The sequence below is a fragment of the Acinonyx jubatus genome, chromosome B3, assembly GCF_027475565.1.
Source record: "Acinonyx jubatus isolate Ajub_Pintada_27869175 chromosome B3, VMU_Ajub_asm_v1.0, whole genome shotgun sequence".
NCBI classification, from domain to species: domain Eukaryota; kingdom Metazoa; phylum Chordata; class Mammalia; order Carnivora; family Felidae; genus Acinonyx; species Acinonyx jubatus.
In genome coordinates this window covers 111,022,509-111,041,048 of record NC_069386.1, presented here as the reverse complement: position 1 = coordinate 111,041,048, position 18,540 = coordinate 111,022,509, and the positions used below count along the sequence as shown (strand labels likewise).

The 18,540-nt window shown below is 36.3% G+C and overlaps 1 protein-coding gene and 1 non-coding gene across 6 annotated transcripts in view; both read right to left on the bottom strand.

The window, feature by feature from the left end:
* The window catches only part of PALS1 (protein associated with LIN7 1, MAGUK p55 family member), a 92,718-nt gene that overhangs the window by 6,491 nt on the left and 67,687 nt on the right, over positions 1-18,540 (bottom strand). For all 5 annotated transcript variants that reach the window (XM_027065974.2, XM_053224583.1, XM_027065973.2 and 2 more), the window contains 6 exons: positions 12,968-13,151; positions 9,201-9,272; positions 8,779-8,850; positions 6,404-6,571; positions 5,284-5,486; positions 3,916-4,026 (listed from right to left, as the gene is read on the bottom strand). In XM_027065974.2, the coding sequence (XP_026921775.1) occupies positions 3,916-4,026; positions 5,284-5,486; positions 6,404-6,571; positions 8,779-8,850; positions 9,201-9,272; positions 12,968-13,151 (810 nt within the window). The remainder of the gene's footprint in view (positions 1-3,915; positions 4,027-5,283; positions 5,487-6,403; positions 6,572-8,778; positions 8,851-9,200; positions 9,273-12,967; positions 13,152-18,540) is intronic.
* Positions 2,086-2,192, bottom strand: LOC113601717 (U6 spliceosomal RNA). Its single transcript, XR_003422991.1, has one exon. It is a non-coding gene; the product is annotated as a U6 spliceosomal RNA (small nuclear RNA).

The window sequence follows — 18,540 nt, the reverse complement described above, 5'->3', positions numbered from 1 at the left end:
AACCAACAAAAGCGAAAGCTGGTAAGATGTGAAGCAAATGGAACCAAAGTGGGAGCAAGTGGAACCAAACTGTTTTAAAACAGCTTTACAACTTTATACAGTTAAAATATACACTCACCATTTGATCCAGCAATTCAAAAAAACCCGAAAACATCCACATCCACCAAAAGACTGAATATTTCAAGCTGCTTTAATCCCACCAGCTCAAAATTGGAAACAACCCAAATGGTTTTTAACTGATGAATGAACCAACTGTGATATATTTAGCTCATGGTATACGACTCAGCAATATGTAGGTATGAACTGTTAGATGCAACACTGATAAATCTCAGTAACACTATGCTAATCAAAAGCCAGATGCAAACTTAAATATACACTATGGTTCCACTTAAATGAACTCCTAGAACAGACAAATCCACAGTCACAGAAAGGAAATTAGTGGTTGCCTAGGGAAGAATGGAGGGGTATTAACTTCAGAGAAGCATGGGGGCACCTGGGTAGCTCAAGTAAAAATCTCGTGGTTGTGGGATGGAGCCCCACATTGGGCTCTATGCTGAGCATGGAGCCTGCTTGGGATTCTGTCTCTCTCCCACCCCTTCTCTTTCAGAATAATAAACTTTTTTATTTTTAATTTATATAAAGAAGCAGGAGAGAATTTTCTAAAGTGATGAAAATGTTCTAAATCTTGACTGGCATGGCAGTGACACAGCTATACATTTTGCCAAAACTCACTGAATTATACAGGTAAAATATATAAAATAATTTCAATAAAGTTAATTTTTAAAAATTAGAAATTTCTCATTAGAAAATCAAGCATACTGTAAACTAGTAAAACATCTTGGTCCTGATTAAGTTCTTCACTTAAAAATATGTATAATTGGTATCATTCTAGACCTTACTCAATTTGGGATAGCTAATTCAAAATAAATAATAGGATAAATAATCCCATGAGAGCACTCCAGACCACCAACCCAAAGAAGGTTGCCTAACATGTTCTGGAATGGTATAGAGATAGCCCTCTGCACAATACTGAATCCTTGGAGAAGAAAAAACTAACAAAAAAGTTAAGTGTGCAAATTAGAAAATTGAAAAATTAGGCTGAACAAGTAGGATGAAGTCCACTCTTGTCCTTAATATCCAGCCTTTTCCTTAAGCAACCATGGTATTTCTTCTGGTCTACCAAAGTAATTACTGGGCACTAAGTTTCATAGAGTATCAGTTTTGTTTTCTTTTTTATTTATTTATTTATTTATTTATTTATTTATTTATTTATTTAAAAAAAACTTTTTTTTTCAACGTTTATTTATTTTTGGGACAGAGAGAGATAGAGCATGAACGGGGGAGGGGCAGAGAGAGAGGGAGACACAGAATCGGAAACAGGCTCCAGGCTCTGAGCCATCAGCCCAGAGCCTGACGCGGGGCTCGAACTCACGGACCGCGAGATCGTGACCTGGCTGAAGTCGGACGCTTAACCGACTGCGCCACCCAGGCGCCCCAGTTTTGTTTTCTTTATTGTGACCCCCTCAAGAACAGCCAGTGACCATGTCTCATTTTTTTGGGTATCATCCCAAGTGCTAAGAACAACAGATACTTTGACTCTATTAATTAATGAACTTAACAATTATGTTGCAAAAACTGAAAAAAGGGTGAAACACTACTTTAACCAGATAGCCTACTTTAACCAGATTGCCTAAAGAAAGCAACCAGAATTACGCTCATCATGTAGGATGAGAAAGTCCTTGATTGTCTATAGCCTAAGACACTGAAAAATATGACCTTCACATATAGATTGAATAAGAAACATAAGCAGACCGAGAACGGGAAAAGATATTATCTTGGGGAGGAAGAAAGAGGGCTGGTGGCTATGGTGTATAGCCAAGAATCAGGAAAGGAGTGATGTTATGCTTTTAATGACTTTTTTTTTTTTTAATAAATGTTAAAAAAAATTTTTTTTCAATATATGAAGTTTATTGTCAAATTGGTTTCCATACAACACCCAGTGCTCATCCCAAAAGGTGCCCTCCTCAATACCCATCAACCACCCTCCCCACCCTCCCAACCCCCATCAACCCTCAGTTTGTTCTAAAAAATATGGAATGTTTCACGAATTTGCGTGTCATCCTTGCACAGGGGCCATGCTAATCTTCTCTGTATCATTCCAATTTTACTATATGTGCTGCCAAAGCGAGCATGCTTTTAGTGACTTTTAAGGATATTATACAAAAGTGTGACGATGTGTGTTTATGGGTTTTTTTTTTTAATTTTTTTTTTTTAACGTTTATTTATTTTTGAGACAGAGAGAGACACAGCATGAACGGGGGAGGGGCAGAGAGAGAGGAAGACACAGAATCGGAAGCAGGCTCCAGGCTCTGAGCCATCAGCCCAGAGCCCGACGCGGGGCTCGAACTCGCGGACCGCGAGATCGTGACCCGAGCTAAGTCGGACGCTCAACCGACTGAGCCACCCAGGCGTCCCTGTTTGTTTTTTGAGAGAGGGCATAAGTGAGTGAAGAGCAGAGAGAGAGACAGAGAGAAAGAGAGAGAAGCCGGGCTCGCCAGTGGCTTCTCTAGTAAAACATCCTGGATGTTTTTTACCTGAAGCAGGACACAAGCTCATCTGACATGGGACTCGCACTCACCAACTATGAGATCATGACCTGAGCTCAAGTCATATGCTTAACGACTGAGCCACCCAGGCACCCTGTTTATGGTTTTTAAGGAGATTTAGAGAGAACAAATGAAATGAGGAGACTAAATGATTCCTCTGTAAAACAGAAATATTTAAGATATTTGGGGCATCTGAGTGGCTCAACAGTAGAGCATTTGACTTTGGCTCAGGTCATGATCTCATGGTTCCCTGAGTTTGAGCCCCACATCAGGCTCTCTACTGTCAGCACAGAGCCCGCTTTGGATCCTCTGTCCCCTTTCTTTTTGTCCCTCCCCCACTCACACACCCTCTCTCTCAAAAATAAGCATTAAAAAAAAGCGGGGGGTGGGGAGTACCTGGGTGGCTCAGCTGGTTAAGCATCCAACTCTTGGTTTCAGCTGAGGTCATGATCTCACACAACTTGTGGGTTCGAGCCCTGTGTCAGGCTCTGTGCTGACAGCGTGGGGCCTGCCTGGGATTCTGTATCCCTGTCTCTCTCTGCCCCTCCACCCTCATGCTCGCTCACTTTCTCTCAGAAATAAACATTAAAAAATAAAAAATTAGAAAAAATTTTTTTAAAAATCAGCAAAAAACAAGGGAAAGTACTTGTTACTTTGATATAGTAAGTCACTTGACAGTTTTCATTTCACATATTTAAACAAATCAATGCTTTCTGATTAAGTACATCAGTATAGTTTTGTTACTAACAATGTTTAGTAAAATGTGAACTACCTCAACCATGTCCAGCATCTAAAATAATTTAAAAAAATTTTTCCGTTTCAGGTCATTTGAGAAGGCCAAAGGGGGAAGGCAAATAGAACATAAATTTCAATGAGAAAAAAGAGAAAAAAGAAGAGAAAATCAAGAGCACCCAAGTCGGCTCCCCACATATACAGAGTATCTAACAAAGAAAAGTGGGTAATCCCTAAGAATCTGCTGAGAACTTTTTTCTTCGGGGGTAGAAAGGGAGGTCACATAATCTCTATTGGAAATAACAGGGACCCATGTAAAGAAGGTTAAGGAATACCAAGAGTAACCACACATTTGGGATAACAATAGAGACTGTGTGGGGAACAACAAGGGAAGTCCCTGCTTTGGAGAGCTGTCACAGTCCAGCCAGAAGCAACAACAGAAATTTTGGGAAAAGTGACAGGGCTCAAAGAATAATCAGTTTGAAAGCTCAAGCCGATGTAGCTTTTAAGCACTTGTGACATATTAGGTCATGACTCTTTCATGTTTACTTTCAGTGGAACAGTACAACATTATTACCTTTGGATTCTTGCCTTCCTTGGCCAATAATGCACGAAGTCTCTCTTGTGAAGGGGGTGCAATGAAGATAATATAAGGTTTCAAGTCTGAATTCCGGAGAGTCTTCAATGACTATTAAAAAAAAAATATTTTGGATCTTTATAATAATTTTCATCATTTATTTGCTTCCCAGTAATATACTTCAAATAATATCATTTAAAAAAAAAACATTGCCTATGAATGTTTCCAAACATCTTTGTAACAATTCACAGTATTTTAAGATCCTACCATTCACTGTAAGAATATATTATGTACCTATGCAACACACACACACAAATTAGCTTGCCCTGTTTATATAATGAAATAAAAATGACACTGAAGGTATACAAATATGTGATGCTAAAATATCCTCTCTAATAAGATCACATGAAGATTATAAATAACCATATTCAAATTCCATTTTGGAGGAAGTAGAAATAAGCAGTAATGTTATTGGGTGCTGGGAGCTAAATACAAGCAGAATATAAAGAAAAATTTCACACACATATATAAAAAGAAGTTCTGGAAAAGTACACCCAAGAAAAAGCAGACTGAATTAGGAGATTGTGGTTTTCACCCTGCCTTTGCCACTGCATGACTGTGTGTTCCTCAACTGAAGCACACTGTCTAAACAGGGATTACAGGAACATGCTTTTTCTATCTAATAACATTATTAAGACAATACGCTTTAACTACCCTAAGTTCTTTGATAAATGTTTTCACCCAATTTAACATTAAAGAATTCTGAAGGCATTTAGTGAAAGCATTTATACTTTCTTTAAAATGTTTTTAATGTTTATTTATTTTTGACAGAGAGAGACAGAGACAACAGTGTGAGCAGGGAAGGGGCAGAGAGGGAGACACAGAATCTGAAGCAGGCTCCAGGCTCTGAGCTCCAAGCTGTCAGCCCAGAGCCCGATTTGGGGCTTGAACCCAAGAACTGCAACCGCAAGATCATGACCTGACCTGAGCTGAAGTTGGACGCTTAACTGACTGAGCCACGAGGTGCCCCGCATTTATACTTTTCTTTTTTGTTTTTTTACATTTATTTTTGAGACAGAAAGAGGCAGAGCACAAGTGGGGGAGGGGCAGAGAGAGAAGGAGACAGAATCCGAAGCAGGCTCCAGGCTCTGAACTGTCAGCACAGAGCCCGAAGCGGGGCTCCAACTCACAAACCATGAGATCATGACCTGAGCCAAAGTCGGGCACTTATCCGACTGAGCCACCCAGGTGCGCCCCTGTACATTTCTTAAATCAAATGTTTATAATTGAAATAGTAGAGACTAAGTTCTTTTGTCCACTAAAAAAACAGATAACCAGTGGAAAAAATAGTATGAGAACTTTATTTACCTGTGTACGAAGACTTAAAAGACATATTTTGCCAGAGTTGATCACTTGCCGTACAGAATCTATGCTGGTTCCATACAGATTCTTCTCAAATTCACCATGTTCAATGAACTTTCCAGCTGCTATGTCTGCCTCAAATGCTTGCCGTGAAACAAAGTGGTAATCTCTACCAGCTACTTCGTGGTCTCGCCTACTCCGAGTTGTATCTAGGCAAACAAAATCAGGTAAAAATAACGGGCATGGATCAGAGTAAAGATGGGGGATATTTCTGCTAGTCAGGAAAAATTTTAATTTTGTAATACAGAGGAAATGTAAAATGACGAACTGAGGAAATGTTAAGAGCCCATGTGTTTAACACTGACTGGTTTTATTTCTAGACTGAGAAATGAACAAAAATGTGGTTTTAGTATCTTAATAATAGTTACATTTAATTGCCGTAACACATTTTATGCTTACACTTTAAATTGCTTCTTGCATTTAAACACTACCATTTTTTTCCTAAAGTTTATTTCCATAAGATTAGGCACTGTGTAATATTTATTCACTCACTTACCTATTTATTATTTACTTATACTATTTAATTTTAAGATACAGCTTTTTTTTAAACGTTTATTCATTTTTGAGAAAGACAGAGCACGAGTAGGGGAGGGGCAGAGAGAGGAGACACAGAATCCAAAGCAGGCTCCAGGCTCTGAGTTGTCAGCATAGAGCCCGATGTAGGGCAAGATCATGACCTGAGCCGAAGTCAGACACTTAACCAACTGAGCCACCCAGGCGCCCCTAGGTACTATAAAATCTTTAAACAGAACTCTGTGTTCAGATATTCTACATTTCTATCTTCTGCATCAGTTTAAAAAACAGAAGCTGATTCCATATTGAATAGGGAATCGTAAGAAACCCAAATTGAAATTCATTTAAAAAGTAATTAGTACCACAGGAAAAATGGAAATTTCTCAATAATGACTATCTTGAGTTACATATTCTCAAAAGATTTGATTAAAACAAAGTTCCTCTTTTCTGGGCAAAACTATTTTTGATGAACTGGATGAAAAATTTCCCTCCAGTTAGGTTCTAAGATAGAAAATTGAAAAGCACAGGAAAATGAGAATGCATCCAAACTTACGAGGAACCGCAGATGCAAAGCGGTCTTTTTCCTTGTTCATGAGCCTCTGACGCAATTCATTCTGGCCACAGTTCTGTGGACCAATCAGAATGATAGGTCTTTTCCTATTTGCTGGCTGATGATAAAGTGACATTTCCTCATAAGTTAAGATCTCTTCATTGTCATAATCTTTGAAAAAGAAAAAGTTAAGCCCTTCAGATAGAATTATTGCCATGTAATAAAAATGTACTCAAATTTTCCAAAAAATTGGAGAGAAGACACTTTATTATCATTAAAAATGCTTAGCTTTTTGGATCAAGATAGTAATAACTGGGTAGGATTATATGAATATTTTCCAATGTGAATATATACTTCCCAGGATACTACGAAAATAAATCAGACAATAGACTGATCCTTCTGGAAGTGTTTACTGCTCCTTATGCTTCATAGTTTGAATGTTTTAATACAATATAACTACACTCCTTCTTATGTAAAATAACTAGTTTGCAGTCAATATTCTGTCAGAGGGTGGGCACCAGGGGATAAACTAATGAGAATATTATCTGCCATTTTTGTAAAATGGAGATAATACTTCACTTAGAGGGTTGGTTTAAGGATCAGACACAATATATATGCTGAGCACAACACCTGGCACTGACAAACATTTACAAATAGTAGCTACAACTAGTGTTATCAGAGAAAGTAGGGATACTTTTCTGTGATTATATAACTTGAAATCAGATCATATGTGTGCTATCCGAACTTGGAATACTAACTTGAGGTCACAATTCATGATGTATAAATTGTGAAAGGTGGGGTAACATTCCTAAAGCCCATAACCCAGATGAAATCAGAGCTGTCAAGTGGTAAGAACAAAGGCAGAGAACTAGCAGCCTGCTATCTTCTCACTCCTGTTCTCACTCCCTGACGGGGAAAGAGCACCAGATATATGGTCACACTGGCTGTAAGTTCCACGGGGTCAGGCAATCATTTTAGTCTTGCCAGTGCTTTGCACAGAGTGCAGAATAGGAACCCAAACTGTCTAGATTCGAGCTCAACTATATATGCTTTAAGAACTAAAGCAGATTTTTAATATTTGAACTTCAGTTTGTTAATCTGTAATCTCAAGGAATTTATTGTGAGGCCTAAATGGATGAAAGTATCTAAAGTATATAGTTACTACCCCTAGAATAGAATGGTTATTATAAATGATAGTTATTATTGTAGAAATATAATTCCTGCCTTTCCCAAAATACTTTACACTCTGAAAAATCTGAGTTCTTCCTTCTAACATGTACAATCAGACTGTGGCGGCATTTTTATTTATAAAGACTTAGTTTATAGATCTGTAAGCTTCAGATATGCAGGTTTTCTATAATAGCTATTAGAGCTGAACCAATTTAGTATGTTTCAAAAGATGCAGAAACATATATTACTTACCCAAATATAGAGCAAAGGATTAAAAATTCAATAAATCTTAATGACATAGTGATTTAATTAGCATTATGGATATTTATTTTGGAAAAAAAATTTTTATTAAAGTAGACTGAATCTCTTTTAAATAGAATTTTTCAATAACCTATAATATTTTATTTTTGTGTTTAATTTATGCTACCTAAAAAAAAAAAAACTCAAGATATTGAGAGAATAATAAGCCTTATAAATTGTATAAGAAGTTAAGGAGTGCCTTTGCTTTATTACTTGGCTTGTTTCTGACATGAAGCAAAGCAGGGGGAGAAAATTCTAATGCACGTTAAGGACCAATGAAGAAGGTAATGAAAAGCAGTAAATGAGGTGGGTTTATAAAAATTGGATGTGGAAACTGCCGAACTAAGGTAGTTGGTGCCTAATAGAGAGGCAACAGCCATCACTCAGGTCCAGCAGACTGCTGTCACTTGTGAACACAAACCCTGTGTTACTAGAGCCTTTGATGTGTAGAGAAGCTACACTTAAAATTTTTTTTTAAATCTTAGTAATAAAACAAAACAAAAACACTCTCCTTTTGTGCCTGACTCAGCCAACAGGTAGCAGGCTCTGTGGAAGGGTTGTCTTGGTGACATGAGTTACTGTAAACAAAATACTCATTTGGAGGCATGTATTAATTTTGCAAAGAATTTAAGTAGGAAAAACAGGAATCTATCAAACACTACATAATGCTAAATTGTACTTTAATTTTTATGCCAGTTTTTCTCTAAACTCAAAACACTGCATTACTCATAGGATTCCAAAAGAAAATAATTTCTGCTAAACGACTTTCTTAAGCACATATGTTACGTTAAGAAGCAAAATAGGACTAATAGTATAACTCCCTAAAAATAGCAGTTTAATTTCTTTCAAGTGTTAGATACAGACCTCTTTGAGATGTAAATCCAGCTATATCTTAGAGGAGAACTCACCATCATTTTTATTTGCATTATATAAAACCTTTTTCCTCTTCTTTTTATTCTTCTTTGCACACCATAGTTTTCCTGTTGAACAATCAGAAACAACTATAAATGTGGTACTTGTTTCCTTGAACAAAGCTATGTATTTCAAATTGAAGAACTGAAATAGTTTTCCATTGAAATTTATAAACACATATTACATTGTTCACAGAACTATTTTCAGGGAAACAGTTACAATTTTCCATTAGTCTCACATCACAGACACTTTTTAATACTTAAATCTTGTCCTTCATTTAGAGTCCTAAGATAATCAGTTTTGCTGCTCATATCACTCTTACCATGAATACATCTTTCTTGACAGTTCTAACTGATTTAAACAGTTCAGATGGAGACCCAAGAAACCTCTCATTAATGTCAAATATTAAGTGTCCAACCTGATTTTTCTGGCTCCTTATCTTCCTCTATGGTTTGCTTCATAGCTTCCCTTTGCTGCTGAAAGCTTTTCCCTTAGTAGCAGAAAGAAAATAATTAGTATAATTAAATTAGTATAATTTAAGACAAAAGAATAGAAGGGTTTTTGTTTTTTTAATCAAGGGGAAAACACCAGAAGTAACTCTTCACTTATATTCCTTTTTTTGGTTATGGTAACCTTCTTTTAATATAAACATATAAACCACAAAGAAACAAACAGGCAACAATAATACAATCCATTATAAGATGTTTCTAATATGTCAAACACTAATGTTGGACTATGATCAAATGTAAATTAGAGGGTACATTATTTAATGGTAAGACACGTATTTTAAAAAGTTCTTGTGAATTCCCCTCTGTGGTCTCAGTCTAAGAGATGGATTGTGACAAATAGTTTTCCTTTTCACTCTCTTTTCCTCAACATGCAATTTTCAACAAAACTTAAAGGTTGTATTCTCTGTATTCTAGCACACAGTAATGTTTTATGACTAAAAGTATTAACTGGCCTCTTTTCAGCATTATTGTTATCAGTAATAATTACTGATATTTATACATTATAACTGTTTGATTCTTTGGTTCAAGGTTTCTGTGAGTAGGATCAACATTTATTTGCTTTTCAAAGAACCTTCCAGCCCTTACCTCCCTACCCACTTTCCAGTGGTTCTTAGTAATCAAACCAGTTACTATTTATTTCTCTTTCTCATATACAAATGAAAAAACAAAAAATTAGACACAGAAATAACTGGATGGATTCAATCATAAGATATAAATATGTTCTAGAGATTACTGGGTTAACTCCCAAAGAATAGATCGTACTTACTTGACACAAAATTTTATCCAAAATAGAGTCTTTTTAATTTTTCAATTTAACCAACAAGTAGCATTTGGAAAAGGTTTTTCTGAGGGGAGGATCACCATAAAGTAAACTAAAATAGTAGTAAATACCATTTGTTTCCAGTTACGATGTCTTACCAGGCCCCAATTGACAGATTTTTATGCATAACACTGATGTTTTTATGAAGCATTATTTTCTGAATTTACAGGTGAGGTAGCTACACCTCAATGAAATTAAATGATTTACTGAAGACTCAAAAGGAGCAGAATTAGGATTCAAATTCCTATCTCTTACTCTCCAAGACAGTGCTCTTTTCATGGTACTATGAAACCATAACATTTTATTTCCTCTTTTTTATGTTTTCCTCCCTTCAATGGAATTGACTGCTCTTTCTTCTCAATAACTAATAATGTATAATGAGATCAGTTTAATTTTAGATCATGTAGTAAAGAATCTGTGATACATATGGAAGACACCAGGCTATGTGCTGAGGGTACAAAGACATGAAACTCAGTCTAGTTGGCAGAATATATTCCCTTTTAAATCTTCCTGCCATCATATGAGAGTATGTCAGCTATAATTATAAGCCTCCAAATGTTTAAAGTATTAAGTTTCAGCCTCACTATCAACCAATCCTAGGACATGTTTTACTAGAATATAGTGTCTTATAATAGAAGATAAATAATAAACCAGTGTTAGAAAATTTAGTAGTTCAATTTTTACAAAGCTTTCATTAAGCATTTACTATGTAGAAAGTACTACGTTGGATCTTGGTTCTGGATCATTTAAAATTATCTCAAATTAAAGAAATTAATTCCAGGAGGTCACTTTACAAAATAATATGTGAACATTCACCATTTGAATTTAAGATACTACTCAATGTATTCCCTTGCATTTATTCTTCTCAATCCCTTTTTCTTCACATATACATATGTACATATATATGTTTTAATCATTTTTTTACTTCCACCTTTCAGCTACCAATGATACAAATAAATGAAAAACATTTCATTCTAAGTTTTTCCTTTTAGAATTAAGATTTTAATATAGGCGGCTTTCAAAGTTTTTGATTTTCATCTTGTTTTCAGAGATCTACCTTAAAATCAAATGTATTTTTTTTTGAAAGATAAAAGTGGTTTTACTTAAAAAACTTGGACTAGAGTTCAACTTTTTAAATTTTTATATCTAGTTTTTTTTTTTTTTGTTTCAAGCCAAGGATTCTTGGAAATCAATAAGCAAATTCCATCTATGTTGGCGTAATCTGCAGAACTCAGTGTATTTCATAAGAACAAAAGCAAAACCATTAATACTGAGTCTGATACACTCCAGAAGCATTAAAGATAACCAGGTTATCTTCAGGAGCTATACAGACTGCATTCCTAGTAAAAACAAGTAACTATGGTGATGGAAAATTTTAGAGCACTAAAATTTTAAAGTAAGTAAAAAAGAAATAAATGTAAGTATCTGATGTTAACAGATTTAGAAAAAATAAGGAGCAAAATAATTTTGATCAGTTACATATTAAAATGTTTAAAAGCATTAGAGTCATGTACTTCTATGGCACATTTTTATAGTACATATGGATGTAGACTGTTGTTATGACAGCAGATATTAATGGAAGGTAGACAATATGACTTCTTAAGAAGTCTTCTAACAAAACCATCATCAAACTCAAACTAAGGTGGGTTCATTTATTTGTCCTATAAAAAAAACCTTACAAATGATATCACTGAAATCTCCTTGGTGCATCTCTATACTTTTAGAAACTCAATACAATCACTCAATATACTCCAGTTCTAAATATTTATGGGCTAAGGCTGGCATGATGAGAAGATATCAAATTGATATTTGGCACGAGCACTAAGTAGAACATGATGGCTGCTCAATACCGCAGGATTTCTAGAGGAACATCTCATGTCTGTTACTGTGAAGAATCAAGGGTGTAGCATCATCCCCTGAAGTTAATATAAGAAGCCCATTCCTCATTCCTTGAAATATGACTGAGTATAGACAAAATCTGTTTTCAGCTTTTGGATTTTAAAGCAGACGGTTTGTGGCCTTCTGTGGTTTTATACACATAGACTCAACTGCATGAAAAAGTAACTACATCCGTTTTTAAAGGACATGAAAAAGTGAGTTCTTCTCTGTGAAGCCTTATATTTTAAATATATTTTTTTTAAGTTTATTTGTTTTTAGAAAGAGTGAACAGGGGTGAGGCAGAGAGGGAGAGAGAGAGAATCCCAAGCAGGCTCCACACTGTCAGTGGCAGAGCCTGACATGGGGTTTGATCTCACAAACTGTGAGATCATGAACTGAGCCAAAACCAAGAGCCAGATACTTAACTGACTGAGCCACCCAGATGCCCCAAAATGATTTTTTTTAATTTTAAAAAAAATTTTTAAAATTTACATCCAAGTTAGTTAGCATATGGTACAACAATGATTTCAGGAGTAGATTCCTTAATGCCCCTTACACATTTAGCCCTTCCCCCCTCCCACAACCCTTCCAGTAACCCTCTGTTTGTTCTCCATATTTAAGTCTCTTATGTTTTGTTCCCCTCCCTGTTTTTATATTATTTTTGCTTCCCTTCCCTTTGTTCATCTGTTCTGTGTCTTAAAGTCCTCACATGAGTGAAGTCATAAGATATTTGTCTTTCTCTAATTTCGCTTAGCATAATACCCTCTAGTTCCATCCACATAGTTGCAAATGGCAAGATTTCATTCTTTTTTATTGCCGAGTAATACTCCATTGTGTGTGTGTGTGTGTGTGTGTGTGTGTGTGTGTGTATACACACACATACCACATCTTCTTTATCCATTCATCCATCGATGGACATTTGGGCTCTTTCCAAAATGTTCTTTTAAATATGTACTTTATACTATATTGTCTTTTTACCTGGAACAAGCCCAGCTAGAGGTTGATTATCTTCGTCCCCTTCTCTATAGGCTTGCCACCAATTTGGATCTTCTTGACTGATGACATGAAGTATATCGCCTTTTTGAAAAGATAGACCTAACTCTCGACACGGAACATAAGGGTCATCTGAGGGGTCATAGTCAAAATGAGCTTTCACATGGATCTAAAAGATAAAAAGGGTAAAAATCAAAACAACGGTAATGATGAAATGGCAACACAAAATATTCAGCATAAATATAATCAAAATGTTACAATTTTATTAGTGCAAAGCAATTATGAGTTGAAAGAAGGGAGGTTTAGTTAAGTAACTGCAGTATTTTCTCAGGCTTGTTTTCTTCAGTTAAGTTCATCACTCTGTTGATTACAAACATGTATTAGAGTACAAACAACAAACAAAAACTGTATAAAAGTATGCACAGGACTGCACTGTTAGCTGCTAACTGAGCCTGAAGTGCTAAGGGGCCTCAAAGGCTTGAGAGAAGCAGAAGGAATGTAACTGAGACCCTTTCCCCCTCTATTCCTGACCTTTGAAAACAATGACTCTGCAGTAAGGTATGTAATTTCTAAACCACTAGTATCTAGAAATGTGGACTAAACCTCACCACATCTGTCACCTATGCAGGAGAGTGTCAGTTTCCCTGGTGCTGTTACCCTTCTTGAATACACTGTCAGTGCGACTGTGCCTTAAACTTCTCTCAGTGTTTCTTTTAAAAGGGATCTGTTTAGGTTCAGAAACAATCACACCCCAAACTGCTAAAATCACCTAAATCAAGTTTATAATAAATTCCTGTGTATTCTATTTGTAGGCTTTGAAATTTAACTAGTTGTACGGTTATAATTTTTGCTAACAATTTTTCTGCATATCAAAAAACTGTGTTACACTTGCAGCATTAAAGGTAGGTAAGAATTCACATGAATCTTACTGAGAGCTAAGTTATTCCTATACTATTTCCTCCAATATACCTCTATAAGATGTAACAAAGTTGTCTTAATTTTAATAAAGTAAAAAGAATTAATATTAATATTCTCTTTAACTTTCCATTATAATTTTCATCCAGCCTGGTTAAGTGACATGTGGCATTTCCAAAATCTGTAAGAAGTCCATTTTCATCTAATGAAATCCAGCACCTTTATGCAATGAGTGTTTCTGCCCCATAGAGGTTAAACTTCAGGTTTCAGCTCAATGAGCCAAGCAACTAATTGACAGCTTAAGAATTTTATTATTCGGAGTCCTTTTCTTCCAATTGTTATTGCCTTTTACATCCTCACCATAATTGAGGCCACCTATCATAAAAATAATACTGGTCTATTTCAAGAATTGTTTTATGAAAGTACAGTATCTTTTTTCAGCTCCTAAAACACAAAATTGAGTATTTTCAATGATGGTGGATATATGAAATTTGATAAAACACTTTCTAAGTGATAAAAATATATCTCTATCTATCTAATCCATCTCCCTCCATAAGGCATAACCAAGAATCCTCATGAAAGTAACAGCCTCTTTCAGAAATTATGCTTGAGGGTGTCTTAAATATTTTTATAATTTCAGAAAAATATTTTACTAACTACTATATATAGGAAATGAGAAAATCCAACTCCCAATATAAAACTGGCAATACTGAAATAAAGCAAATGATCCAGTTAAAAATGCAGAACTTACATAGCTAGTCTGCTTTTTTGGGGTTATCTTTTCATGGATGTACTCTGTAAGTTCAAATAGTACACAAAGTCATAAATGTATGGCTCAATGAATTCCACAAATGAAACATACCTGTATAACCAGCATGCAAATCAAGAACGAGAATATCACCAGCATGCGAGAAGCCCTGACTCCTGTACCTTTCGGTCACTAACCACTCTATGTCCTCCAAGGGCAAACATCATCCTGATTTCTAGAAGCATAGATTAGTTTTCCCAGTACTTTGCTTCATACAAATGGAATCACAACATACACACTCTTGGATTAAATATGGTTAAGAGACCTCTTTCATTTGGACTGTGTTCTGCTGCATTCCAGCTAGAGAGTGCCCTAAAGAGCCTTACTGTTAATGTGAAAACAGAGTTTTAACACCTTGAAAACTCTGCCAGGTAAAACCAAAAATAAATTTTAGAAAGTTATACAAAAGTAGCAGAGAATCAAAACACAGTTGAGACTTTGATTAAAGAGATTATACATACAATTTATAACCTTGGCATAAAATGTAGGATAATCTAGAAGTCCCTGTCAACTATCCCTGTCAACCAACCTTCCAAAATCTGCTTAAATTGTTGCCTTTTTAGCCAAAGAGTCTTAGGAATCTAATTATGGAATCACAGGGATTATTTAAGGAGGTATAGAGATTTTTGTTATCAGGCTTTTATTTTAGACATCTAGGAGATCAAACTAATTTGGTCACCTGACGATTTTATCAAATAGCTTTCTGAAAGCAATACAGAGCATGTTTTCAAAGTGTTCTGCTAAGATCACTTGCCTAGAATGTTTATCAAAATACTAAATTCTTATGCCACATCTCCGACTTTGACTCTGCATTTTAACTAGGTTCCTCGGATAACTGTTACACACATGCCATTTAAAATGTACCCTAGTGCCTGGGTGGCTCAGTCGGTTAAGCATCCAACATCAGCTCAGGTCATGATCTCATAGTTTGTGATTCGGGCCCTGTGTTGGGCTCTGCGCTGACAGCTCAGAGCCTGGAGCCTGCTTCAGATTCTGTCTCCCTCTTTCTCTGCCCTTCCCCCGCTTGTGTGCTGTCTCTCTCAAAAATAAATAAATAAGCATTTAAAAATAAATGAATGAATGAATGAAAGTAAGAGAAAGAAAGAAAGAAAGAAAGAAAGAAAGAAAGAAAGAAAGAAAGAAAGAGAAAGAAAGAAAGAAATGTACCCTAAAATCTTAGGGAACTACTACCCTAAGGGAAACTAATTAGACCACTATGGAGGCTGTATCTAGTTCAACAACCTTTGCCAAAGTCCAACAAAATCAGCCAGAGATGCTTTTCACTCTACTCCTGCCTTGGGGTCACCCCTTGACCATTCAGATTTAGCTGGTTTGGAATGGGGCCTCTCTTTGTGTAGGCTGAGGAAGAGTACAGAGGGGAAATGCTTTGCTTATGTGACAAGTTTATCTAGAGCTGTATACAATGTACCCTAAAATTAAGAGCAAAGCAAAAAAAAAAAAAAAAAAAAAAAAAGCAAAGTTTTTTCACAACAGAGCTTGACCATTTGGTTGAGTTAAAGTCTGAGCATTGCCCTGCCATACTCTATGTGACTTCTATCCATATATTCTACCGATCAACTCTTATCAGTGCTAGAAGGTATCTCCATCCATTTTTCCTCCCCAGCTCCTTTAGTGGCTATTTTTTTTTTTTACCATACAAAGGAAAACAAAGCCTTTTCAAAATGGAGAGATGCTGACCCTTCTAGAAGACTCCAGGGTTTAACAATGCTGCAATATCAGTACAATGTATCTCATGATCAAAATATTGTTTGGTTTCAAAACAAAACAAAATCTTGTATTTATATACAATTACCTTCCAGCCCAACATTTTTCTCTGGGCCTTTTCATAGTACCTGTAAACTATTCACATTCGAAGTCCTAATGATGGGGATATGGTAAAGAGATAACAATTCATCAATTTATTTACATCTTTCCTAAGGGAGTCCATGCTCCAAAATAATTTTTCTTTGTAATTTTTATTTCTGTATTTCTTATTATAGATTTATCTTGAAGTTTTAAAATTATTTGTGGAAGAGAAAAGAATGAAAGTCTATCTATCTTCCTTTAGCTTTGGCCTAAACTCTACCCCTTGCTCACACTGTAAAATTAAGGGCAGTATCAAGAAAAGCCTTTCCAGTGTGTTATAACAGTTTCCAAATCCCTCCTCCAACCGTAGATTCCTCCTCCCGATGCCCACTCAAGGATTATCTTTGTCTGCTTCCATATTTTATATGAGAAGTTTTGGGTATCTGTGGGACATCCAGAAGTTGTTTAATAGAAGGGAGACAGAAATATGAACCTTAGAATAACAGCAAACTTAACACAGCAATTGCCCTAACTTGAAAAGGGATGTCCATCTAATATACACTGAAATTTCATAAAAATCTTAAATTTTTAAAAAATGTTTATTCTTGAAAGAGAGAGACAGAGAGAGCAAGAGCGAGAGCATGAATGGGGGAGAGGCAGAGAGAGAAGGAGACACAGAATCCAAAGAAGACTCCAGGCTCTGAGCTATCAGCACAGAGCCCAATGTAGGGCTCAAACTCACAAGCCGTGAGATCATGACCTGAGCTGAAGTCGGACGCTTAACCAATTGAGTCACCCAGGCGCCCCAGTATTCATAAAAATCTTACTGCATTATAACATTCCAGATCCTCTTCCAAAGGAGAGAAAAAATTAAGATGAAAATTAGAGAGTACATTTTATACCTCTTAACAGAAAAGTAAATACATTTGATAAAGGCAGTTCTCAACTCTTTAAAAACTGTGAACATCCTTAATCATTTTTTTTTAAACTGTAGAATTTCTTGCAAACACATAATACATATAAACAGACTGCTCCCCTGACCTGCTCTCCCCACAGTAAATACAACTATAGCCCAGATCTCTCCTTAGAATTACAGGCTGATACATTCAATTCTATGTACTCAGTATGTCCACATGAATGCCCTTCAACCTGGAAAATGGACCTCTTCATTTTTCTCCCCAAATCTATTTCCTCCAGACTTCCCTTTAGTAAGCAGAACCACTATCCACTCAGTGAGTTATTCAAGCATCCTTGCTTCCTCTTTTACTCTCTGCATTCTTTACAAGGTCTTGCCATCTCTACTTCTAGAACACAACCTGATCTATTTTCTCTATTGCCACTGCTATCATCCTAGTTTAAGCCATCATCATACTTTATAATGATTTCAGTTTCCTAAGTCTCCTTGCTTCCCTTACTGGCTCTACTAATCCAATTTCCACACAGCGGCCAGATGATTTTTTTTATGTGTATTTATTTTTGAGAGTGAGCATGAGTGGGGGTAGGGGCAAAAAGAGAGCGGAACAGAGGATCTGAAGTGGGCTCTGCACCAAAAGAAGAAAGCCTGACATGGACCTCAAAGTCACAAACCATGAGATCATGACCTGAGCTGATGTAGGCCACTTAACCGACAGAGTCACCCAGTCGCCCCAAAAATTGTTCATTTATTTTTGAGAGAGCCAGAGACAGAGCACGAGCAGGGGAGGGGCAGAAAGAGAGAGGGAGACAGAATCTGAAGCAGGCTCCAGGCTCTGAGCTGTCAGCACAGAGCTCGACATGGGGCTCAAAATCACGAGCTGTGAGATCATGACCTGAGCCGAAGTTGGACACTTAACCGACTGAGCCACCCAGGCACCCCAAGAAATGTTTTTTTTTTAATACAAATCAGATCATGATACTAGATTTAATATCCAAACTTCCTGCTGTGGCCACAGAGATCTACTTGACCTGGTCCTACTTACCTCTCCAGCTTCATCTCTTTGAATCCTCTCCCTACCACTCCCCCACTTTCTTCCACCTCCAAGGATTTCCA